Source organism: Ricinus communis, chromosome 6 (assembly GCF_019578655.1).
Source record: "Ricinus communis isolate WT05 ecotype wild-type chromosome 6, ASM1957865v1, whole genome shotgun sequence".
Classification (NCBI taxonomy): domain Eukaryota; kingdom Viridiplantae; phylum Streptophyta; class Magnoliopsida; order Malpighiales; family Euphorbiaceae; genus Ricinus; species Ricinus communis.
This window is the reverse complement of record NC_063261.1, coordinates 13,232,771-13,258,159: the sequence shown is the minus strand read 5'-3', so window position 1 is coordinate 13,258,159 and position 25,389 is coordinate 13,232,771. Positions and strand designations below refer to the sequence as shown.

Below are 25,389 nucleotides of genomic sequence, written 5' to 3'. Positions count from 1 at the left end.
AAATATGACTATTCTTATAAAATAATAATATTTGCAGAAGTTTTAAACCTAAAATCATTGAAATGGAAAGCAAAACAATGAGAAAATAAATCGAAAGCTATCGTAGAGGAGTTTATGTAAAAAATAAGAATGAAGAGAGTGGGTAAAAAAAGTTTTACTTGCAGTAGAGTAGAAGACGATCAACAATGTCTAGTGGGCATGAGATGAATAAAGATGAAAAATGAAATCGAAATTGTTTAAACAGATAAGAAAAGTTTAGATATTTTAGAAGTTTTTGTTTAAACAATATGGAAGAAGAAGAATAGTCTGTTGGTTTTTCAAAGGATTATAGAAAAAAGCTAATTTTTCGGTGGTGATGTAGTATAATATTTTTAATTGTGTTTTTTGTTGGAGTAAAAATTTGTGGCCTCAGCTTACGATTTTTTGGTTTTAGTTAGCTGTTTAAATCGTGAATTAAGGCTGCATTTTTTTAAAATAGTGGCCCGCACGTGTTATTGGTTCCAGACCCATAATACTAGATGGACATGGACCCAAGATATAATAATTCGACAGTATGTGCCATAAAATATAAAAAGAAATATATGTATTTTCCTTTTAGTCAAGAAATATATGTATTATTATTTATCATTATATTGTTAAAATTAGAAGATAAATAGTTGGCTCACATTAATAATTCAATTAGAAATTCAGAAAGGCCTCAAAGAAAGAAAAAAAGAAAGATAAAAGATAGCAATATAAATTGCATATACGATATTGTTATTTACAAGGAATCTTTATTCTATGTCAATCCTAAAATGCATAAAATTAATTTGGTGATCTAATCTAATAAATTTATTTTCCTCTATTAGCACTGAGGATAAACTTTTCCTCTACTAGACAAATTAACATTAGCACATGAAGCTTTAGCATTGTCAACTCGTTGGTTTCCTAAAGCAACATCTTGCAACAAAATTCCTTGACAAGGGAATGTCTTGCTGCAATCAAATTTCATGGCTGTTTCTGAAGCACTCGTTCCTTTTATGCTTTTGTACACCACATTGCTTACTTGCACTGCTGATTTCTGCCATCCACCACAAGAAAAAATATACTGTAAGTTGATCTTGTGTTAATTGCGTTTACTTAACATTTAAATTCTGATGTTCACTTTTAAAATAGTTTCATAATATTTCTGTTTTGTGTACATGTATAAGTGCAAGTTTATTTTACCTGTTCTGGGCATGGATCATCTTGATCACAGTAGTTTTGATCGATAATGATAGGATTTGTGACATTATTCATTACTATATTTTGGAATACTATGTTCTTGGCAAACCCAGATCCTCCCTGCAAATGGGAAAAGACGAAAGTCATTATTAAATTCTTTGAAACTACAACAATTACAAATTTAGACAATCCATCAAAAACTTATACAATTAGATATGCTTGCTTTCATCCTTTATTTATTACCCCTAAAGAAAAGTGGTTGGACCCTAACTTTGAGCCAAATTCTCATCTTAATTTAACTTAACTTGTTTAATAATTTCAACCCAAAAAAAGGATTTAGCGATTTTTTAATTAGGACTCAAAATATGTATTAACTCTTAATAAAAGATAAATTTCTTTTAATATTTTAAATAAGATTAAATGCTTTCGGGAAGCGAAAATTTCAAGTTAAGATAGAAAGAAAAGAAATTGCTTTTGTGAAAATAACAGTGCTATTTTCTAATGGCTGTAAAAGAAATCTTGTTTACAAACAATGATATCAATTTTCATTCCGAAATTTTTTTTCTTCTAAGAAGTTAGACTAGAATAGAAGGGATTTGAACTCTTGCCAAAACAACATAACCAAAATTGGTTACTTTACCACATTACTATTAGTAAAAAAAAGTGGTCTAGTATGAGTATTATTTTACAAATTGCAAGCAAAGGTTGTTACTCTTGGAATTATGTTTCTTTAATCTTTTGAACTCATGCTCTAAAAAGACTGCAAACCCACAAATCAACAGGCAAATTATATGTGTACATGTCTCTGTATTTTAGGCTCATGCACATATAAACTTAGGTCATATAGTTGCTGGCATTACGGCTTGATTTAGGCCAAGAACCCATATATCAAAATTTAGTAATAAAGTTTTTCAAAAAAGATTGGTTAAACATCAACTCAATTTTCTTAAAGATTTAAAGTTTGTCAAATTTTTGTCTCTCCAACATGGGTTTTACATATATATATATATTTTGACTATGACCCAAAAGAAGTTGAAAAGTGCTCTGAAATTTGGACATTACCTGCCAAGTCTTAATTCTAACCCCATTAGTGGTTCCTGAAAGTGTTGCTCTATTAACTAACACATTTGAAACTTCAGCTTCTGAGTTACCATCTCCCAAGCTACCAATACTGGAAGGAAAAAACATAGAAATATTAGTGTCAAGATCATAATTCATCTGACCATGTGCAGTGTAGAAATGGTATAGTTGAAATTTGATTAGGAACAAGGATGGGTTGGTAGAGTTGAAATGGAGAGACCTTATTCCATGTCCTGGTCCACAAACTATGTCTGTAGCTTCAACATTCTTGGACCCACTTTCTATTGATAAACAATCATCTCCTGTGAAAAGTAATATACATATTTACAAATATTACAATCGGAAAGGTAACTGTTAGAGATTCTTACTACAACTTCAATATTAATTGAGTTATATTTATAACAGCAGTCCATTCAGTACAATATTTATTTAAAAAATTTTATAACTTGAACTGAAATTATTTTTAATATATCAATTGAGTCAAATCCCAATTGATGTTTTATTTGAAATTCAAATAAATTTCACTTGAAATTATATTCAAGTATGTTAATTGAGCCAATTTTAGCTGAGAGATTTATGGAATATTGGATTGTAAATGTCTATACCTGTTCTTATGACACAATTTCTGATCCGAATGTTTTGGGTGCTAGTGACATGAATACCATCGGTGTTAGGGCTCTTCCCTGGTGCAGTCACTATGAGATTCAAAGCTCTCACATTCTTACATTTTTGAAATGTAAGATGCATTTGTTGTGCATTCTGGAACCATAGATTGGCCACTATTAAGTTCTTGCAATCAGAGAAAGTGACAGCCTACAAAACAATAATTGTTTTAGAATAGAAAACAAGATTACATATTCAAAAATCAAAGAAATTAGTTTAAAAAAATTTAAAAACTTATTTTTTCGAGTAAAAAAAATCAGAAAGTCGTCTTATTGGTATTTTCGACTATAAACATTTGAGAAATTTTGAAGGAGATCAATTTTTTGGTATCAAATATTAAAAAAATAAATAAAGAAAAAGAAAGGCAGGATGATGAACTTACAGTTGGTGCTCCTATACAAGGCTGGAAGAAAAAAGAAACCCATAATTAGTTGTGATAGTAGAGAGAGATGTTAATAAGATATATAAATTAATGAAATCATTAAGCACCTTGCTTTTGTCGATTTTGCAAGAGTTATCCCACCACATCTTGCCATTGCCATTGATAGTGCCGCCACCTTTAACTCTAAGATTTTCTACATTATCAAATACAATCCAATGCCTTCTATCCTTTTCATAGTCTCTCATTTTAACCGAAGCTTTGATTGTTCCATATATCTGTAACATGCCAAGAGAAAACAACATCTAATAACCCTGCCAATTTATTTATATTTCTCTTAAATAATCATTTATAGATAGAAATTATTGGTATATCAAAAAATTATTAATTTATTAAATTTAGTTATTTAAAAAAATAAAGTTAATTTTTTGAAAATTTAATAATTAATAGAGATTCTTAGTTTATTAAATATTAAATATAAAAGAGTCCACTGTGTTATAATTTAAACGTTGTGTATGTATGCGCATATTCATGCATGGTTATGCATTAAACTCACCTTGAATATAAGATCAGATTGACAAGGACCCGAAAATTTGACTGGTTTAAGATAATAAATCTTGTTCTTAGGGACAACAATAATAGCACTCTCTTCAGAAGAACATGCTTCCTCCCATGCTTTCTTGAAAGCCTAACAAATTCCCAACAGTAAACATCCAATATTACACCCAAAAACAAAGAGCTAAAAATTCCCAACTTCAATATCAAACCAACAGGGGAAAGGAAGGAAAAAGGAAAAAAAAAAAAAGAAGAAAAAAGAAAAAGGCCTTAACCACATTGATGGCAGTTTCCAATAGATGAAATACCTCACTAGCATCTGTTCCATCAGCTTTAGCACCAAAATCTTCCACATTCACTATCTTGGTTGAGCTTGTAGGACTGCTTGCCTGTTGCCTTGCAAGCTTTGAAAAGCTAGAAAAGCTAAGCTTCAGGGCGTTATTGATCTTCCCATGAATGGCGGTAAAACCATTTACAGTGCCATCTTTAACCACATGAGAAACCGGGCTTTCTTGGAAAGAGCCAAAACAAGAAACAAAGAATGTTAATAAGAAGAAGAAAAGAAGCAAAAGCCTTGGTGGGTTTTTTGGGTACATTTTGTCTTCTTACTTTCTTTAAAAGAGCTAGAGAGGAAAGAAACAAATGAAAAGATACGGTAGAAGTTAAGGTTGTCAAGATTTAATTAAAGACATGAAGATACAGACATGTACATATATATATATATATATATATATATAGAGAGAGAGAGAGAGAGAGAGAGAGAGATTGAGAAGCAAGAGATTCAGACGAAAGGATAATTGGGCCGGTAGCCGACTTCTAATTGTTTCATACAGTTAATGGTAAGTTAGTTAATTAACACTTTAGACCAAGAAAGAAAAGGAAAGGAAATTAGCCAAGTATCCATGCTTGTTTCTGTTTACATATAATAGAAATACGTACATGCATGTATAGTGAGATGCTACCTTACATGGTACAAAGCTGACTTGCCTTGTATCTTTGTATATAATGGCTGATTTTCTTATTTTGTAGAGTATAATAATTTTGCCCATGTATGTATTAACTAACTTATGTAACTACCTGCGTTAAAATATAGCAATAAAAAAATAAGTAAGAAATAGTAATGTAACTACTTTGGGACTATCTGAGTTCATCTTTCTTTAAAAGAACTTTAACTTTAGTAATAATTAATAGTATACTTTGAACGAAGTGAGAATTAATTTGAAATTTTATATAATTAAATTTATGGAATTTATTTGCAAATCTAAAATTTATATACTTTGAATGAAGTGAGAATTAATTTGAAATTTTATATAATTAAATTTATTATGAATTAATTATATCTAAACTAAATTCTAATAAAATAGATAAAATTTCCAAATAAATTTCACATTATTAAATCAATATATTATATAACATAAAAATATTTCTTTTAATTTTATCGTTTCTATTTTACTTTATCTCTCGTATTTTTTCAAATAAAATGACTTATTTTCTTTATCGGTTTCAATCAAACATAATATAAAAAAGCATGAATTATGAGATTTAAATTTTATATTTAATCAAGTGGTGTTGTATAATATTTAAAAAGTGATCTGCCAGGTTTTAACTTAGAAATGGAGGTCATTTAGGAGCAGCACTAGAATCCCACTAAAGTCAGAAAACAAAAATTAATTGGGGGGACAAAGTTGAACTATTTTAAGATGAAAATAACTTTTTATTAGAAATTAGTGGACTGATATATAAAGATTTTGGAGGGCTTAATACTAATGTTTGATAAAATTCACAGGCAACATGTTGAAGTAATTTATGGAATGTCAATCCACAAGGGAATGACTAGCCCTTTTATATATAGCCTATAATTCATTGAACTTTAAAAAAGGAAAAAAGAAAAAAGAAACCTACAAAAGTATAAAAGAGTGTTTTGGTATAATTAAAGTATACTTTTTTTAAGACAAATAGAAACTATAGAAGGATAATCAATTAACGGTTACCTCAGTTATACATTTTCTGTCAATTTATAGACTAGTTTATAAATTTAAATACTTTGTTTCTTTTTTACCTTATTAATTAGAAATATAAATTTAAATAGTAGATAATAAGAGTGATGATTTATTTTATAAGATATTAAAACTAATCTTGAACTTTTATATAGCAACTTCACTAATTAAAATGTTTAAATTTTATAATGGAGCATGTAACTTAGATATTTTTGTTTATGCGTGTAAGTTTTTCAATCTTAGTTTCATAGAATATTAAAAGGGTGGAGTGGAGTTCTTCATAATCATCATTTTGAATAATGGTTCTACTTTCCAACCCACCAACTAGAATTGGAAAATTGGCTTCAGTTTGGTCATTTGTAAATTTAGCCTAAGCACAAGGCAGTTTATTTCCAAAGTAACTGCGAAATCAGTCAGTGCTGATTAAAGCTGCTTTTAATCTAATATCTAGACTTCGTATGATTAATATAGAATGTGCCAGATAGATGCATTCTTAAGGTTAGACTCGAGAACTTAATTAAATTAGAAAAAATTCTTACAATTTCATCTACGTGCTTTTAAATTAATTAAAGCTGCTTTTAACTAGTAAAATTAGTATTTAATTTCCAAGTCAGCATCATCATTTGGATGTAAAATAGCTAAGCCTAATTATCTATACATAGTTACAAACTAGCTCGTGTCCAAATTAAATTATAAAATTAATCTGCTATAATAAATGTCGTATTTAAATAAATAAAACTTAAAATTTTTCGTTAATTAATATTTATTATCGGTTATTGAAAAATGAACTAATTCCAGACAGAAGCCAAAAATGCATATAAACATGTGGCATGACGTCAAAGAACAACCGAGAAAACTTGTGGTTTGGTAGGGTAATTACGTTAGGGGCGTTAGCACCAATTTAGTTGATTTAGAGAATAGTGCAAGGGAAAAAGAAGGTAAGATTGTGGTAAAGAGAATGGAAATGGCGTGTCGTTCGGATATTGGTGATACAATAACAAGTGTAATAGTAACATCATCATCATTACAATAGTCAAAACACTAGACTTGCCGTGGTGTCTTTGGGTAACAAATATGGTTTGAAGGAATGGGGTCTTGGACTCTCCTGGGGATGATCTTGGGTTACTTTTTTTCTTACTTTAGTTTGTTGCCTTGTGACATAATTAACCAAATAGAAAACTTGTACTTCAATCTCATCATTTGCATTTATTGTATCTTAGATTATGAAATGTAAATTTGCAAATGGCAAACATCACGTGAGGTTCATTGTATGCTAATTTAATATTCGGTTTCGAGACTTTACAGCTCTGGAGACGATTTTAATATGAATGAAATTACAATAAGTAAATTCTCATAGTTAATTCTAAATGTTTAGATTTCAATTAATTAAGGTTGTTAGTAACATGAATATCCATTTAATTTTTCAAAATTTCATGAATATCAATATTTAAAAACTTACAAACATTAGTAGAAATGAAAATAAGGAATATCTCTAAACATGTGATATAATGAATACAAAATTTCTCAAAAAGATAAAAGAAAGTGTGGATAACTTGTGTGAATAGGAAGACATAGAAGTTAAAGGGGATTGTTTTTATGGTGGAATAAAGAGGAAAAATGAATAGCCAAGTCCCTCAACGTGTTTCACACAATAGGGAAATTGCCTATAAATTCTCAATCTTCTTGCTCTTTCTTCTAAATGATAATGACATTAGTTAGTGGGAAAGAAACTAATCGAACAATGGGTTTATTATTAATTTATGTAAATGAAATATGAACTTATTTTGAATAAGTTCTCCACTAGATAATTTCTAAAGACTAGATTCCATGAGACCATGGCTTTAAGATTTGAGGAAATGGCCTAATGGGTTTGTGAGGTTGACTATGTAAATGGCAGTTAAGTTGGTTAATGATGACTTTTCAAAAATTGAAGGTCAATCCATATGATCTGCTATTCTGCCACAATGATCAAATTCTGACTTTCAGTTAGGCTAAGTTAGTTTCATAAGCAAATCATGTCTTCCTGAATATGACTTTGAGCTCAATTTGCTATAATACCAACTAAAATTGATAATACCAAGACTTGAAAACTAAGTCTAAGAACTCAAAATGGAAAATTAATTTTGCTTCCTAATCGCCCACCAAGCTAGAAAAGCTTGACCTTCTTAATCTTTAGTGTATGTTGGTGGAAAGTGGTAAAAGAGGGGAAAGTGGTATTTTTTTATGATTATTTTAGTTGAATAATATGCAATCCAAATATAAGCTGAGTTTTTTCAAGTCCTTTATTGGATTGGGTTGGGTTTATGAATGGCAACTTGTTAGTTCTAGCCCTTATCTCACATTGGATTTATGAATGGCATGTTGTTATGGCCCTTATTGAATTAGGAGCCTAACCCATTTATACGAAGCGGCTAGATTAGCTAAATCCTAACACTAGAATATATCCACGGTGCATTTAATAGTAATTTTAAAAGATTATATATAAGTTATAGAATATTTAATATTAATTTTTAAGGAAGTGTATAGAAATTAAGAGTATTTAACTATAAATTTTGTAAAATTTTTAAAAGTAGGTTAATTTTCAAAAAGTCATTAAATTTTATAAATATAGACTTTTATATACTTTTAATGACTTTTTATGTATTATTATTATTAACAAAAATTCTCAAGAATTATCTTTTACTTTTTTTAAAAATCTCATTAGATTTTGTTTTTGAAAACTCATATTTATTCTTCTCAAATTTTACTGCATTATTATTTTTATTTCTTTTCACTATATTCTCCATCTTAAAAAATATAAAACATTAGATGAAAGTGAGAAGCTAAAAATTATTTATAAATAAAATTCTTTTGTACTTACAAATATTAAAAAATAGTTAAAATCTTTTAATTTAATTTTTTACAAATAATTGATAAGTATGATTGTTGTTTGTTTAAGTATTTATCAAATAGGTAATAAACAAAATATAACGACTATGACATAAATATGGTTTATAATTGGAGGCAAATTGTGATATGATAATTTCTTTTAAAAAAAATTATTGTCTTGATAAGATTTTTCAATATAATTTTCAATATAATTTTTATTTATAAGTTTTAATATTTTATAAGTGATTTCTTAAATATCTTTTAAAGGTAATTTTACATTCTTATAAAATAACATATTTATCTTTCATATAACATTGAAGTTTTACTTTCATGCATATTTACATATGATAAGTTGTAGGTTTTGTTAAATATGAATTGTAGGTTCGTTAAATATAAATTGTAGGTTCATTGGTAGTATAACCTAGATTCATAAAAAAAAAAAATACTGTTAAATATATGTATAGGTAACAAGATCATTAAGTATTATTTATAGGTTCATTAAATATACGATATAGATTCATCATTTAGGAACCATAAGTTCATCAATTAACATACGAATCTGTTTTTTAATTTTTAAATTCTGAATAAAAATCAATGAATCTCAAGTATATATGTATTGAATCTATAAATCAATTTATAGATCTTTTGTCTTTAACCTATGAATTTGTTATTTTTTTATGTATTTTTAGACCATAACATACGAACCTTAGTTATACATGTAATAAACTTATAGTTTATAATTTATAAACCTATTGCTTTTAACCTATGAATCTATAGTTTTATAATTGATGTTTATAGTTTTTACTGATAAATTTGCATTCATAACATATAATTGTATTTCATAATTTATAATTATGAATACAAATTTTTAGTTTTAATATCTCTTTCTTATTATTGAGTTCAAGATGTTAGTGTATTATGTAATAATAAAAATAATTTAAATTTTAAAAATTAAGATATAATATCATTTGAAATATAAATGTATAAAGTGTAATTGGATTTTATACTTTCATAGAAAAATTGAATCGTCAATAAAGTATCATGAATATATATTATTTTAATTTTAATATATTAATTTTTTTAGAAATACCAGTATATTTGTCACGACCCCACCCGTGAGCCTGTGACCGGCACTAGGGAATGGGTAGGCTTAAGGCCACCGAAACCCGTAGTAAGCCTGACACTCACTGATTTAAACAAATCTCATCTCAAATTAATATTATTAAAGCCACAAATTATCTTAAATGCTACATTTTACATAATTTAATTGGTCTGCCGGAACAATTAGGCGAGACCGGAAACTACAGAAAATTTACAACTGATACATCTACTATTATTACTACGGAGAATCTAAGATTTTACAACTTAATATACCAAATCAAATACATCACCCGATGATGAAGGAGTCGGGTTACTGAATAAGAGTCGCAGGAGAACTAACAGTCACGAATATGAAAAGCAGGTAAAAAATGAGATCGGTCTAGAGTGAGTTAAAATCAAATAATCCGGGGACTATTGCATTCTTCTCAGAAAACATAGATTATTCAAATCAGTATATCAAACCATACTATAATCATATCCTACTATTTCCTTCACATAAAATATTAATCATTCGAATCAATATATCAACCATGCACGTAAATGCAATCCATATTATAATCAATACCATAATAAATAAATAAATGAAATAAATAAAAATATATTTTTACTTTTACGAGACGAGTGGCTCGGTAGAACCCTAAACCCCAAAATCTAGTAGCCATTCGGCTCTTTTAATCCAATAAGACTGGCCGAGAGCAATGCTCGACCGGGGACCTTACCTCCGGTCACTTAAGTATCCAAATAAGAAATCTAGTAGCCATTCGGCTCTCTTAATCCAATAAGACTGGCGCCCGAGAGCAATGCTCGACCAGGACCTTACCTCCGGTCACTTAAGTATCCAAATAAGCCCCGAGAGCAATGCTCGACCAGGGACCTTACCTCGGCAATTTACACAAATCAGCCCAGAGAGCCATGCTCGACCAGGGCAAACCCATAAATATCTTATTACATGTCCATGATCATTACCGGCATGTTCTACAAGCCACGTTTCCCAAGACACAATCATCCATTTAATAAATATCATTATATAATGAAGTCATTCAACCATATCAAATTAATGATTAACAATTAAGAGTAAAACATCAGGCAGCTCAGGTGCAAAACTGATGATATTTGGAATTATTATAACATTACTATAATAATACTCATATTATCTTCAATAATTAATAATCCAGTAAAATTAATTACGTTGAGATATTAGTAACCATGTTAAACATAAACTTCCAAAATAGCATATTAAAATCAGACTTAGCAATAGTGCAATGATTAAATGACTTTAACTCACAGGATTGGGCGACCTCCTAGCTCTGCTCCGGTGCCTCGGTTGGAGCGAGCCGAACAGACAGATCATCTAATCACGGAAAACAATTTATCAATACGCTGAGACAATCCATCATTAATCCTAGGTCTAGACTCCTAGGACTGACTGTCTAAGAATCTCGACTCGGGAGAATTCTACCGAAAATCCGGCAGAACCTCCCCTACAACACGAACATTACCCCCCGTAAAAACGGGTCCAGGACCTGCCAGAAGAACACTTCAAATACTTAACGATTCAAACAATAGGAGTCGGGTCCCCAAACTTCACTATTTCCCGACTCCGCCACACAGCACAAAATACAAGGCAGGCAAACTGACAGACAATTATTTTTGACTCACAAAAATCATCAAATACTCAATATAAACCATTAGACACAATTAAACCAAGAATTCCAAAATTAACGGGCCAAAGATAATTACCGAGACGCTCGGTCGCTCGGTCGACTACGCCCCGTCCGATCACCATCGGACTCATGACACGATGGCGATCCCCGCTTTCGATTTTCCGATCCGACACCCGATCATCCGAAGAGATTTGCAGACGATCTCGACCGTCGATTTGCAAACGAAGTCCGATCGCCACGAAACCAGTGCCATCGCGAAGCTTGAGGAGAGTCGGGATACGTCCTCCAATCGTCCATCCTCCGGCCGGATCTCGCGGAAAAATCCAAAACGCCGACCGCCACCATTTTCTCTCTCCACCGGATCTTCCGCTTCCGGCCACCCAAAACAAAGCCGAGGGAGGTCGATCGGCGATCGGCACCGAAACGCTGCGGAAGCTTGACCATCTTCCTCCTCGCGTGAGCTGCTGCCGTCTGCCAGGCCATGACTCCTTCCTCCGCTCCTCTCTCCCCGACATCTCTCTTCCTCCCTTCTTCTTCCCCGATTTCTTTCCCTTCAATATCGACATTTGACCCCTGAACTTTTCCTTATTGCAATTTGGTCCCTCAACTTTCTTAATTACTTACAATTTCATCCTGCAGAATTCCAATTTGACCCCCAAACTTCTTTTTAGCCTTTCAATTAAGCCCCTAACTATTTAATTTGGGTCAAATCCGAATTATTGAAAATACACAATTATAAAAATACCCCTGACCGACATATTTATTTACGAAAATACCAAACTCACAAATTTCCATTAAACCCTCACAAAAATAAAATTATACTTTTAATCCTTATTCCAAAATAATCCTCCAATTAAATCCTATACACAATTAAATTAAATAATCAATTTCCAACTCAAAATTTAATACTACTAATCAATTATAATACCAATTTTCTCAAAATTCTTTTATAAAAACATCCCTTACAATTTCTATCATAATTTTTCAATATATAATTTTATTTATATAAATATGCATTTGGGAAAATTTGAATAACCAAAATATAATCATTTCTCAAATAGTTTACTTGAATAAAAATAAAGCTAAAATTAACTTAAATAAAAACTCACTATTAAATATATAAAAAAAAATTCCGGGTGTTACAATATTATTAAGAAATAGATTTAGTATCGTAACAAGCAAATGTAAAATAACTGAAAATATAAAATAAAAATAAAAATAAAAATTAAATTATTAAAATAATATAATAAAAAAATGAGAAACGTATTAAAATTGATAATGAAAGCAGACAAAAAAGATACAAAAAGAAAAGAAGAAGTTGAAGGAAAAAGAAATAAGGAAAAGTGAAATCATGTAACTCAATTTTTTTTTTTTATCTTGAATTCGTGATTTTATATGCACATGGGTCCAGGATATTTTCAACACCTATTTTTCGGATTTAGATATCAAAGGAATTACGAAAAATTCAATAAAGAAAGTTACTGTCTTTCTTGAGTCTCGAGAGGTTGAGAACGGGTGAATCCCAGTTAGGGTTGAGAAAAATTACTTTTTCTATAAAATTTGGACCCAATTGATAGAAAAAAATAAAGTTTGAAGGGTGAAATAATATTTTTTACAAGTTCAGGGATTAACCCATAAATTTTAGAATCTTTTGTCCCCTAGGCTAATCAGCTCTGCGTATCGCCGAATTGGTTGTACACAGAGCCGATCGGCTCTACACAGTGTCGATTAGCTCTACATAATGCCAATTGGCTTATTTCTCGATTTTGACGTCATTTTACGTATATTTTAACTTAAAAATGCTAAAATTAATAAAACTAAGTTCTAAAAAGAATATTTAGTAATAATTATTTAAATTAATTGAATTTTAAATGGATTTTCATTTAATTGAATATCTGATAAAATCAAGATATTTAATTAATTATTGATGTTTATATAAAATATCTAAAGTTTTCTAAAAACCTACATCTATTAATAGAAAATAATAACCTAGGTTTAGGGAAGCTACATCGATCATATGCTATTAGCTACTATGACAAAAAAAAAAACCTACGTTGATTTAAGCAGAAGATTTTTGGTAACTTGAGAGCAAAGTCACTAAGAAATAATAATATTAGGAGAGTTTTTTTCTTTGAACGACATAAGTTTTTTCTCAAATAAAAAAGAACACTGAATTCTCATCCAATCTTCGATCAACCACCTCATCATCCCAGAGACTTGCAGATCAACAAACTATAGTGACAACTTGAGAGTTCTAAAATCCAACATCATTAGCATCTTCTGCTCTTTTTTTTAATTTTATATTTAAAAAATTAAAAATTTTAAATGGATTAATTTGTTCTAATATTTTAAAGAGATATTTTTTCTATATAGCCCAATCAAGGCTAATCTGATAAGGTAACTAAACCTTTGGTGAACACCCTTGATCACTAGTCACTTTCCATATATCTAGACTAATGTTACATAATGATTGATCCAATGTAATAATTATCATTTTTATGAATTAAATAAATAGGCTGAATTAGTATGTCTCATCTTATAACGTTTATGATTATATTTGTGATGCTATTATATTATATTGCTTATCGATTTCCTTGAACTAATACATGCCTTATTACTAACATATTATTTATGATAATCCTTGCCTCATTTTATTGAATAACGCTCCTAACAAGCACTGCTTGGTCTCCAAATATGGGCATTAAGTTGGGCTTTTGAGTTTCTACTTTTGCTTTAGTGTATATCATAACTAAATCTTATATCTTGTATCCTGGTCCACCTTGCAATGTAGTTTGACCCAACTCTTACACATGGGAAGCTAAAGAACATGCACCATGACCATTGCATGTTTTCTTTTGTATCTTGAAAAAAAAAAAAATCTGTTTCCTCTACTTCCTTCCATAATCGTTTCTATCAACTCAAAATATCAAAAATCCTTTCAAATACTACATTTATAAAACTCTTCTCCTTCCATCTACAGTTTCTTTCATTACTAAACTATCCAACTACCTCGTCCATCAACATTATCCTCCATTCTTATTCTTCTTCCACTAATAGTTTTTATTATTTCAAATACAGATCACTTCGTCACTTTATTCTTCTGCTCTATCTAGGTAAGTTTAAATCAAAACCTAATCTTAATTTTTTCAACTGATTATCTTAATTTCTAGTTGTTATTTAATAAATTTAGATGTTTATTGGTTTAATAATTTCTTGTTGTTATTGAAATGATTATGATATTATTTCAAATTTCTATAAGTTAGGGTTTACTAATTTTAGTCTTAGATTATATATATATATATATCTTTATATTTTCTGTTAAATCTAATAAAAAAATAATCATGTAACAAAAACTAATAATCATGAATCTAGCGTTAATGTATTACGAACATAATGGGAATAACATACGAACAAAAAATGTACATATTTTACTTCAATAATGTCTTATGAACTTTTTAATGTCATAAAAAAATGTTTATATCTGATGAACAATAGATATACAACCAATGTACATATTTATGTATTTCAATGACATTAACATGAATGTTAAGCATCTTACAAACATGTTCAAACATGTTACAAAATGTTCATTGTTTATTTGTTGTTTATTTGGCAAGAGGTAACATCGATACTTGAAAAATATTAAGAAAGAAAACACACAGAGAAAATCTAGAAAGAAAAGAAAGAAAATATTATTCTTATTTGACAACAGAAGATTAATGCCATTAAGAAAGAACTGTTTTTGAAAAGAAGCCATTGAAGAAAGAACCCGTTTTTTGAAATCTGTTTTCTAAATCAATAGAAGATTTTTCTACACTAGATCTAGCACTAGATTCCTACCTGATTTTTGACTCAACTGCATCTTTATCACCTGAGACTCACTGATCTATCAATTATGGTGACAACTTGAGGGTTCCTTCAAACATACATTCACCATCATTATAAAATTGGTTCCTTTGATCCTTTTGTTTTCTTTTTTTATTTTTCTTAGAAACATGATTAGAGTTATGATTTATGATTAGTATGATTAGATTTGAGTTTCTATGAATATGTATGTTAATTGAGTTTTCAATCTGATAATAAGAACTCTAGGGTTTTGAATTTGATAATTTTACTAATTAGGGTTTTAAATCTAATTAGAAACATGCCATAGAATTAATGTTTAGATTTCCATCTCCATTATAATTAGATAATTAGACATGTTTAGTATGATTGCATGATCAATTTGTTATCTGTTTGTTTACTGTATTTTTTATTTTTATGATTTTTTTATCAGTTTCAATTGACTCATGTTGTTTTTATTCATTATATTCTTTATTCTAATTAATTTTTATGTTTGTTATCATAACCCGATCTGTAGGCCGTGACCGGCATTAGGGAATGGGTAGGCGTAAGACCACCGAATCCCGTAGTAAACCTGACCATTCACTAACTTAATCAAATCTCAATCCAATAACACTGAACCACAATTAATCTTAACCATCAGGTTCTACATATTTAGAATGTGGACTGCCAAGCAAGATCGGAATTTACTTGAAAATTACAAAAGGATAAATCTGAAATCCTACTATGGAGATTCTAGAATTATAAAAGTCAACATATCATTAAAATATCAATTACATTAACCCGAAGATGAAGGAATCAGGCTGCTAGATGAAAAGCACTCGAGAAAAACTAACCACACCGGAAAAACAGTTAAATTGAAACTGTCAGTCTGAGGAGTGAGTTAAAATTATATATCCAAAAATAATTACAAATACTTCAATAACACAATTGTTTAATTTAAAATAAACATTAAGTCGTGCAAAAATATACGTGTCATGCCATGCATAAATAAAAATAAATTTCACATACTATGGGACAAAGTACTTCAATAGAACCCTAATCCCCATTACTAAATAGTTTCAGCCTTTCAGCTCTCTTGCTCCAACAGGACTGGCGCCCAAAGAGCGAAGCTCGACCAGGGTCCTTAAATCTAGTATGGTCATTTAACTTTCCAACTAAGCCGACGCCCAGAGAGCAATGCTCGACTAGTGAGTTAAACTAGACCAATGCAAATCCTAAACCATTCTTCTATTACCTGACTCAAAATTCATAACGGTGCGCACGCGGTCCTGATGCAATCCATCAGGTGGCATGTTCTACTGCCGTCTCATCCCGAGTCAACATGCAATCACAATAGCCATAAAGCAGAAATGAAATGTATATAAACAGTAAATAAATAAATAAATAAAATATTAATCATTTAATCAGAGTTATTACGTAAAATCTTAGCATGACACACGTAAGTAGACATATGACTTTAACTCACAGTTCTGATGACCTCCTAGCTCTGCTCCGATATCTCGGGTAGAGCGAGCCGAACTGACGAATTTATCTAATCACGGGAATAATTTAATCAGAAAAAGTAAAATATTTGACAATTAAACCTAGGCTTAGACTCCTAGGACTGACTCTTTTTAAAAATTTTCGACTCGGGTAAATTCTACCGAAAATCCAGCAGAACCTCCCATAAATTACAGAAATTTACCACCTATATAACGGGTCCAGGATCTGCCAGAAAATACTTCAAATATACAACGTTAAAATAACGGGAGTCGGGCCACCCAAACTGCATTAATTTTCTCAACTCCGCAACACAACACAAACACGACTATTGGTAGACGATCCGACAAATTATTTATTTTAACTAATAAACCTCATATAACTTTTCTAAAGTTCAACACAACAATTAAACACATAAATTTTATCAATGAATTCTAAAATCAATGGGCTAGAGAATTACTGAGACGCTTGATCTCTCGGTCGACTCGCCTCGAGTTGCCAGAGTCTGATCGATGATCCAAACGCACCAACGGACTCGAAACAACGCGTTGATGACGATCCCAGTTTTTGATCTTCCGATCCGACCCCCGATCATCCGAAGATTCGAAGAGATTTACGGATGATCTCAGCCGTAGATTTTCAAACGGAGTCCGATCGCCACGAAACTAATGCCATTGGAAAGCTTAAGCTGAGGAAAGTCCGGATATGCCTTCGATCAACTATCACTAGCCGGAACTCGCCAGAAAAGCCCAAGATTTCTGGCTGCCCCCAACTTTTCACCTTGCCAGATCCTGCAATGCTGGCATCCTCAAGGGGTGACGATGGTTGGAAAAGGAAGCCCAGAAGTTGCTGATCATTTTGAGTCCAAAATCATCAGCAATGGTTGCTGAAAACGCCATGAACGGCAGCAAGAAACAGTTGCCATTTTTGGCCATTTTACACCGCCTATCGTCGCCATTCGCTACCGTCGCTGCCCTTAGCGTGCTCGACGTTGATGGCCACACCTCCCAATGTCGACGCCACCCTCGGCCGAGCCTCCAGCGCCCGTCCACCATTAAAGCCGACGTCTTTTTCTTTTTCTTCTTCTTCCTGTTCCTGTTCCTTTCTTCCTTTCTTCCTTCTTTCTTTTTTTTCCTTTTCCTCTACATATTGACTTTTAGTCCCTGAACTTTTTTTCTTTTCTATTTAGTCCCTCAACTTCTTAAATTATAATAATTTTGCCCTGCAAAATTTTTGATTAATCCTTAACATTTTCTTTAGCTTTTCAATTAAGCCCCTAACTATTTAATTTGGGCCAAATTAGAATTATTGAAAATATATAATTACTTACTTACCCTTGCTTTTAAATGTAAAATTACCAAAATGCCCTTGCTGACATATTTAATTATAAAAATTGATGTGTCTTTTTTAGTACTCGCAAGTACACGAACCGTTCCTATAGTAAGGGTAAGTTCACCACGAGGTCGATCTCTCAAGGAACTATGAGGCCACTTATTATAAAAACTAATTATCAACACAAAACAATAAAAGTAAATCTAAACACTCTAAATCGTATGTTTGAGAGGATAATGGTCATAAAGTAAAGTAACTAAACAATAAATAAATATGTAATGCAAATGCAAATGCTTATGATCTAAAACTATATGCTAAAAATAGTATTTAATCTAGCCATTTACTTAGTAATCTCCTTGTTTTATTTTAAGCCTAGATCTAACGAATGAGATGGTGATGTGCCTTTTTCCTAAATCACTCAAGCTAATGAAACTTAGGTTTCTTATACCAACATAGATTAAAGTAAAGATGATGTTTCTAATACTTTTAAACCTAAAGCTTTTCATAACAATTACTATTGCTAAATTAATATGATGGTTAACTAACAATAATAACTGAAACTAATAAAGATATGAAGGTAAAGAAATCATTCATTAAATAAATAAATAACAAGGTTCATACAAAAGTAGAAAGACTAAACTAAACACTTAAGAAAACTAGCCTAACATATTTAACCCAATGATCATGGTATTAAATAGAAAGACATAAAACAATAAAATAAAAGCTCCCTCAAGATCCAGAATTTCTTCAAGTAGGAAGAAGATTGGTCCTCAGTCTCCACTTCTTGAAAAGCTCCTTAGATCCTCAAGGAACAATGAAAACTAAAACTAAAGTGTTTATGAAAAACTGTAGAGAATTATGGAGAGAATAATGGTGGCAGGTGTAGAGAGCAGGTAGGAGAAAACTCCCCTCCTCTTCTTTTCTTCTTCCTTGCAGAGATTTATATAGAGGAGAGTCCTCCTCTAAATAAATCTCTCTAGAGATGAGTATACTAATATAAGTCTATCTAAGAGATAAGACTTAAAGCATCTTAATCTCCACCAAATACTATTCTATAAATAACTCTTAATATAAATCCTAATAATTATACAAGATGACTAAAATATCCCTTGGGCCTTATAATTAGCAGTCCATGCATCTTAATCTTGGGCCTTGGTACGAATATGTCCCATTAAGCTTCTTTTAGCTCCATATTTTCCTCTTTTTGCTAATATTCCTGAAAATAGACAATTAAGCTTAAGTGAGGCAAAAGCATATATTTTCACCATTTTATATATAGAAATATATCATTAAAACTTTAAAATACCTTTAAATATCTATATATAATTTGGACCGATCAAATACCCCCACACTTAAACTTTTACTTGTCCTCAAGTAAATAGCAACTGAGAATTAACTTTTGAAAAAATCATGAAAAACATCCCTACTCAGCTTAAAGATATTATTCAAAAGAATATCACTAATGCAAAGATCATGTCAACCCAAGAACATTTGAGTCATAATAATTTTCTTTAAAAATATAAACTCAATCATTGTTAATCAAAAGACTTAAGCATTCAATCCTTCACACCTGTTTCACAACAAATAGTTTAACTCATCTTCAAAGGATACAACTATGATGCATAATCCAAATTATCATAACCCTATTCAAAAAGGCAAAACCTTCATTCAAAAACAAGAGATCAATAGGCATTTATTACTTGCTTTTGAAGCTCTTATACCTTTTTTTTTCTTTTCTTTATACCCCTTGAATTTTAATTTTTTATACTTGGAGTACTTCTTTCTTTCTTGAGATGTTATGCCTTTTTACATAAATATAAACATGGGTAATGAATACATCTGGTTACTCAACAAAATATACATCAAGATGCTTTACATACTCATAATCTTAATTGCCTTTTTATGCGAAAATCGACATTGGTCATGAAAATCCCCGGTTACTAAGCAACTAAAATTAGCAGAGTAGAGTTATTAAACTTAGAGCTTTAAACTTGCCCATATCATATCTCACAAACTTAGGCAAGCCAATTTAATAACAAGAAAATCATAATCTAAATCATACACTTCTAATCATACCCATGGCAAATGTTGCTAAACTATTCATCATGTCCATATACGAAAGATGAACACTTGATCATTTAAGTGCAAATAACTCATGAGTTCATATTTATACATGTTAAAACTAACTCAAGAGTTCAAGAATCTTAACATAATAGCATTCTTTCATCGACTCTTATATAGAACAATAAGAAAAAGCTGAGTGGAAAAATTTAAAATTTTGCAAAGATTAACCAAAGTTGCTAATTCTCATGGCATATGACATATAAAGTTTAATCGAAGAAATATTCTATTTTCCTTCCCTACACTTAAATTTGACATTGCCCTCAATGTCATTGCATATAGAAAAATAAAGAACAAAAAGAGATGAAAAAGATAGAATACTCCCCTCGAATTTTGCAATGCATAGTAAGCCATGAAATTGAATTTCAATCTCCACCATCCAAACCTTAGAAGCACACTTGAACACACATCATTGATAATTATAAAAGAAATAAAGAAATAAAAATTTAAAAATAAGGAAGAATTAAAAATAATAAACTATACTAGAAAGATTAAATCCTAAGATAATTAAAAGTTAGATCCTAATAAATAATTATAAATTCTAGAATAAAATTTAAAATAAAGTCCTAGATCAATGATATGACTATTTATGTGGAGGAGATAGACATATATTTAATTTTAAAAGAGAGTATTTTAACTAAAAATAATTCATAACTAATCCCAATTTCTTGGATTTAATTATTTTAATTTTTGCTCAAAAATTTTTTACGGTTGCGTCGTTAAGGCTGCTTAAGAGTCTGCTCGTGTGCTACCTGCCGATGTTGCGGGCATGCATGCCCGGGCATGTGGCCGCGTCGCGACTCTGCCGCGGTTGGCCTCCTCGCGGTCGTCCATGACTCGGCTTCCTCGAGGCGTCCGCGACCGCGGCTGCTGGCGGCTCGTGTTGTCTCTGGCCGCTACGGGCCCGTGTGAAAATTCATTCGCAACATGGCTTGCTCAATTTTTTTTTTTGGTTGGAGGTTTAATTGCTTCTCATGAAGACGTATTGCCTTTTTGGGATCAAATACAAGCCTACAAGATAAACATAAAATAAATAAAAATAGAAAAATAAAAAATAAAAAATAAATTAAAATAATAATAATAATAACTTAAATGCATAAAAATAAAAATGCAATTGCTAAGTTTATTGTCTATAGCTAGACATTCCTGATTATGCTCATGGTGGACGTTCATCCGCGCACTCCACATCTTCGTCATAAGCCATTCCTTTTAAGTATGGCTTTATACTTTTAATGCGAACATCTAAAGTGTCACGAAAACTCTTGTCAATTAAGAATGGAATATCATCATATAACTGTTCATAAACAAGAGAATCTAAATAATTATATGAACACTTATCAATAGTAGATTTAGGAGATAAAGTTAGAAAATCAAACACTTTAAATTCCACTGTTTCTCCTAAAACTGTCATGGTAAGTTTTCCATCATGCATATCAATCACAATTCTAGTAGTTGCCATGAAAGGTCTACCAAGGAGTATGGTTTGCTCTTTATCTCTTGTTGGTGTATTTTCCATGTCAAGTACTACAAAAGCAACTGGAATTATTAACTTACCTACTTACACTAGCAAGTCTTCCACTATACCTTTAGGGTATTTTATCGATCTGTCTGCAAATTGTATAGACATAGTGGTAGGCTTCAACTCTCCCAAGCCAAGTCGTTCATACATCGAATAAGGCATCAAGTTGATGCTTGCTTCCAAATCTAACATGTCTTTTGTATGTTTTTTATCACCTATTGTAATATCAATGGTGAAGCTACCAGGATCCTTCATCTTAAGGGGCAATTGATGTTGAAGCATTACACTTGCTACTTGTACTTTTTCATTGTTCGCATATCGCCTTTTGTTGGTGTTCAACTCTTCAAAGAATTTTGCATAAGCTGGTTTATTCCTGATAACATCCAACAAAGGTAAGTTAGTATTAACTTTAGAGAGCATCTCAATACTTTCAAAAAAAATTCATCATTTTTGCTCTCTTTGGGTTGGTTTAGAAAAGGAATAGGGGGTCTATAAGGTTGAGCTGCCTTATGAAATTCAGGTCCAGAAAATGCTTCCTTTTCTTTCTTCTCCAACCTAAGATTAGGCTCTACTTTTTCTTCCTTTTGTATGCTTTCCTCATTGCTTTGCACTAATCCATCATTTTTAGGTGTACCTGTATAAGAAGAAAAATTCCTTTCAGTTTCCATAGTAATATTATCGACAACCTCACATCTTCTAATAGTAGTAATGGAATTGGCTTGTTCAGGTTGACTTGATAGTTCCTCTTTATTGAGCTCTTCAACAATTTGTTCCATTTGAGCTTCTAAACGTTTTAGTGAAGCCTCAATGGAATCTGTCTTTTTCTCATTCCTCTCCATCCTATCATGAGAAGCCATCATAAATTATTGAAGTGTTTCTTCCAAACTTGGCTTCCTTTGTTCATTAGATCGAAGAGTTTATTCTTGATCTTGAAAGAAAGGATTGGAGTCCCTTTGGAATTGAGAATATTGGTCTTGGTAATGAGGTTGATTTTGATTTCTCAATAATTGTGGTGGGTTTTGGTCATTGTATTTTCAAGAAAAATTTAGATGGTTTCTCCAACCTGTATTAAATGTATTGGAATAAGGGTCATTCATAGGATGCATAGGTTGGTAAGAATTCATCAAATTTGTTTGGTCGTACATATTTTCTCTGTAATTATCAAAAGATGAACAAACATTAGCATTATGACCATAAATACCACAAATACCACATACCTCATTTTTTGGTGAGTTTTTTGTTGAAGTAAGCATATTAACTTGCTTAGTCAATTCAGCCAATTGCATGGCCATCTCACTATTAGCTACCACTTCATTTACTTCTATTCTCTTTGTCCTCACACTCTTTTGTTGAGAATTGGCTCCTAACATCTCAAAGATGTTATAAACCTCATTAGATGTCTTTTCTAACATAGCACCCCCAGCTGCATTATCAACCATGCATTGATATTGGTATGTCAACCCATCATAAAATGATTGGTTAGTTATTGGGAGTGGGAATCCATGGTGTGGGCATTGCAATAAAAGTGATTTGAAGCGATCCCATGCTTCATGAAAAGATTCAGCATTCTTTTGATAAAAATTAGAAATCTCACCTCTTAATTCTTTGGTCTTTTGCTGTGAGTAAAATCTACTCATAAACTTTTGATAAATTTCATTCCAATTTCTCAAAGAATTAGGAGGCAAGATCATTAACCAAGCCTTTGCTCTTTCTTTCAATGAATAAGGGAAACACCTCATTCTTAGTTGATCCTCATTAAGTCCAGATAATGGAAAAGTATGAACTATGGCATAAAATTTTCTAATGAATGTTAATGCATCCTCACTAGGCATACCATAAAATGAAGGAAGCATATTAAAATGAATGCTCTTAAGTTCATAATTCCTAGATGTATCACCTAGAACTATGCATGAAGTAGTGTTACCAATTGTAGGCAGTGCATAATCTTTCATAGTCATTCGCCTTTCAGCTCCTACTTCTCTTTGTGGGTTTGCCATGATATCAACTTCTTCTATTGATTCTTCTTCTAGTTGTTTCCTGCTAAGCATACAAAATAAAAGAAAATTTCAGATTAAAAATAAAATTTAAAAATAAAATAAAAATACATAAACAAAACAAATCACAAAACACAAAATACAAAACAAACAAATAAAACAAAAATACATAAACAAAATAAATCACAAAACATAAAACAAACTAACAAACACAAGATAATTTTGATAATCAATCAATATAATAAATTTGGACACAGTTCCCCGGCAACGACGCTAAAACTTGATGTGTCTTTTTTAGTACACGAACCGTTCCTATAGTAAGGGTAAATTCACCACGAGGTCGATCTCTCAAGGAACTATGAGGCCACTTATTATAAAAACTAATTATCAACACAAAACAATAAAAGTAAATCTAAACACTCTAAATCGTATGTTTGAGAGGATAATGGTCATAAAGTAAAGTAACTAAACAATAAATAAATATGTAATGCAAATGCAAATGCTTATGATCTAAAACTATATGCTAAAAATAGTATTTAATCTAGCCATTTACTTAGTAATCTCCTTGTTTTATTTTAAGCCTAGATCTAACGAATGAGATGGTGATGTGCCTTTTTCCTAAATCACTCAAGCTAATGAAACTTAGGTTTCTTATACCAACATAGATTAAAGTAAAGATGATGTTTCTAATACTTTTAAACCTAAAGCTTTTCATAACAATTACTATTGCTAAATTAATATGATGGTTAACTAACAATAATAACTGAAACTAATAAAGATATGAAGGTAAAGAAATCATTCATTAAATAAATAAATAACAATGTTCATACAAAAGTAGAAAGACTAAACTAAACACTTAAGAAAACTAGCCTAACATATTTAACCCAATGATCATGGTATTAAATAGAAAGACATAAAACAATAAAATAAAAGCTCCCTCAAGATCCAGAATTTCTTCAAGTAGGAAGAAGATTGGTCCTCAGTCTCCACTTCTTGAAAAGCTCCTTAGATCCTCAAGGAACAATGAAAACTAAAACTAAAGTGTTTATGAAAAACTGTAGAGAATTATGGAGAGAATAATGGTGGCAGGTGTAGAGAGCAGGTAGGAGAAAACTCCCCTCCTCTTCTTTTCTTCTTCCTTGCATAGATTTATATAGAGGAGAGTCCTCCTCTAAATAAATCTCTCTACAGATGAGTATACTAATATAAGTCTATCTAAGAGATAAGACTTAAAGTATCTTAATCTCCACCAAATACTATTCTATAAATAACTCTTAATATAAATCCTAATAATTATACAAAATGACTAAAATATCCTTTGGGCCTTATAATTAGCAATCCATACATCTTAATCTTGGGCCTTGGTACGAATATGTCCCATTAAGCTTCTTTTAGCTTCATATTTTCCTCTTTTTGCTAATATTCCTGAAAATAGACAATTAAGCTTAAGTGAGGCAAAAGCATATATTTTCACCATTTTATATATAGAAATATATCATTAAAACTTTAAAATACCTTTAAATATCTATACATAATTTGGACCGATCAAAAATACCAAACATACAAATTTTCATTAAAACTCCAAATT

General features: G+C 30.8%; 2 protein-coding genes and 1 non-coding gene across 3 annotated transcripts; 1 reads left to right on the top strand and 2 right to left on the bottom strand.

Annotated features, from left to right (window-relative positions):
• Positions 1 to 715: 715 nt before the first annotated feature.
• Positions 716 to 4,584, bottom strand: LOC8269089 (polygalacturonase QRT2). Its single transcript, XM_002517777.4, has 9 exons — positions 4,189 to 4,584; positions 3,882 to 4,013; positions 3,436 to 3,603; positions 3,329 to 3,349; positions 2,889 to 3,096; positions 2,504 to 2,585; positions 2,266 to 2,374; positions 1,207 to 1,323; positions 716 to 1,060 (listed from the first exon to the last, which is right to left on the bottom strand). The coding sequence occupies exons 1-9, from the start codon at positions 4,474 to 4,476 to the stop codon at positions 845 to 847; spliced, it is 1,341 nt and encodes a 446-aa protein (XP_002517823.1). The 5' UTR covers positions 4,477 to 4,584; the 3' UTR covers positions 716 to 844.
• A 16,860-nt stretch (positions 4,585 to 21,444) lies between these two features.
• LOC125370281 lies at positions 21,445 to 22,646 on the bottom strand. The gene is made up of 3 exons (XM_048375288.1): positions 22,363 to 22,646; positions 21,873 to 22,180; positions 21,445 to 21,812 (listed from the first exon to the last, which is right to left on the bottom strand). The coding sequence occupies exons 1-3, from the start codon at positions 22,644 to 22,646 to the stop codon at positions 21,445 to 21,447; spliced, it is 960 nt and encodes a 319-aa protein (XP_048231245.1).
• Positions 22,647 to 23,304: 658 nt separating this feature from the next.
• LOC112534648 lies at positions 23,305 to 23,412 on the top strand. Its single transcript, XR_003078936.1, has one exon. It is a non-coding gene; the product is annotated as a small nucleolar RNA R71 (small nucleolar RNA).
• Positions 23,413 to 25,389: the final 1,977 nt, after the last annotated feature.

Coding starts and splice junctions, on each gene's coding strand:
- LOC125370281 (XM_048375288.1), bottom strand. CDS start 22,646: ATGGAGAGGAATGAGAAAAAGACAGATTCCATTGAGGCTTCACTAAAA. Junction 22,181..22,362: donor AAAGTAGAGCCTAATCTTAG/GTTGGAGAAGAA, acceptor GGATGTTATCAG/GAATAAACCAGCTTATGCAA. Junction 21,813..21,872: donor ATCGATAAAATACCCTAAAG/GTATAGTGGAAG, acceptor TTGCTTTTGTAG/TACTTGACATGGAAAATACA.
- LOC8269089 (XM_002517777.4), bottom strand. CDS start 4,476: ATGTACCCAAAAAACCCACCAAGGCTTTTGCTTCTTTTCTTCTTCTTA. Junction 3,097..3,328: donor CTTGTATAGGAGCACCAACT/GTAAGTTCATCA, acceptor ATTGTTTTGTAG/GCTGTCACTTTCTCTGATTG. Junction 1,324..2,265: donor TTAGAATTAAGACTTGGCAG/GTAATGTCCAAA, acceptor TCCCATTTGCAG/GGAGGATCTGGGTTTGCCAA.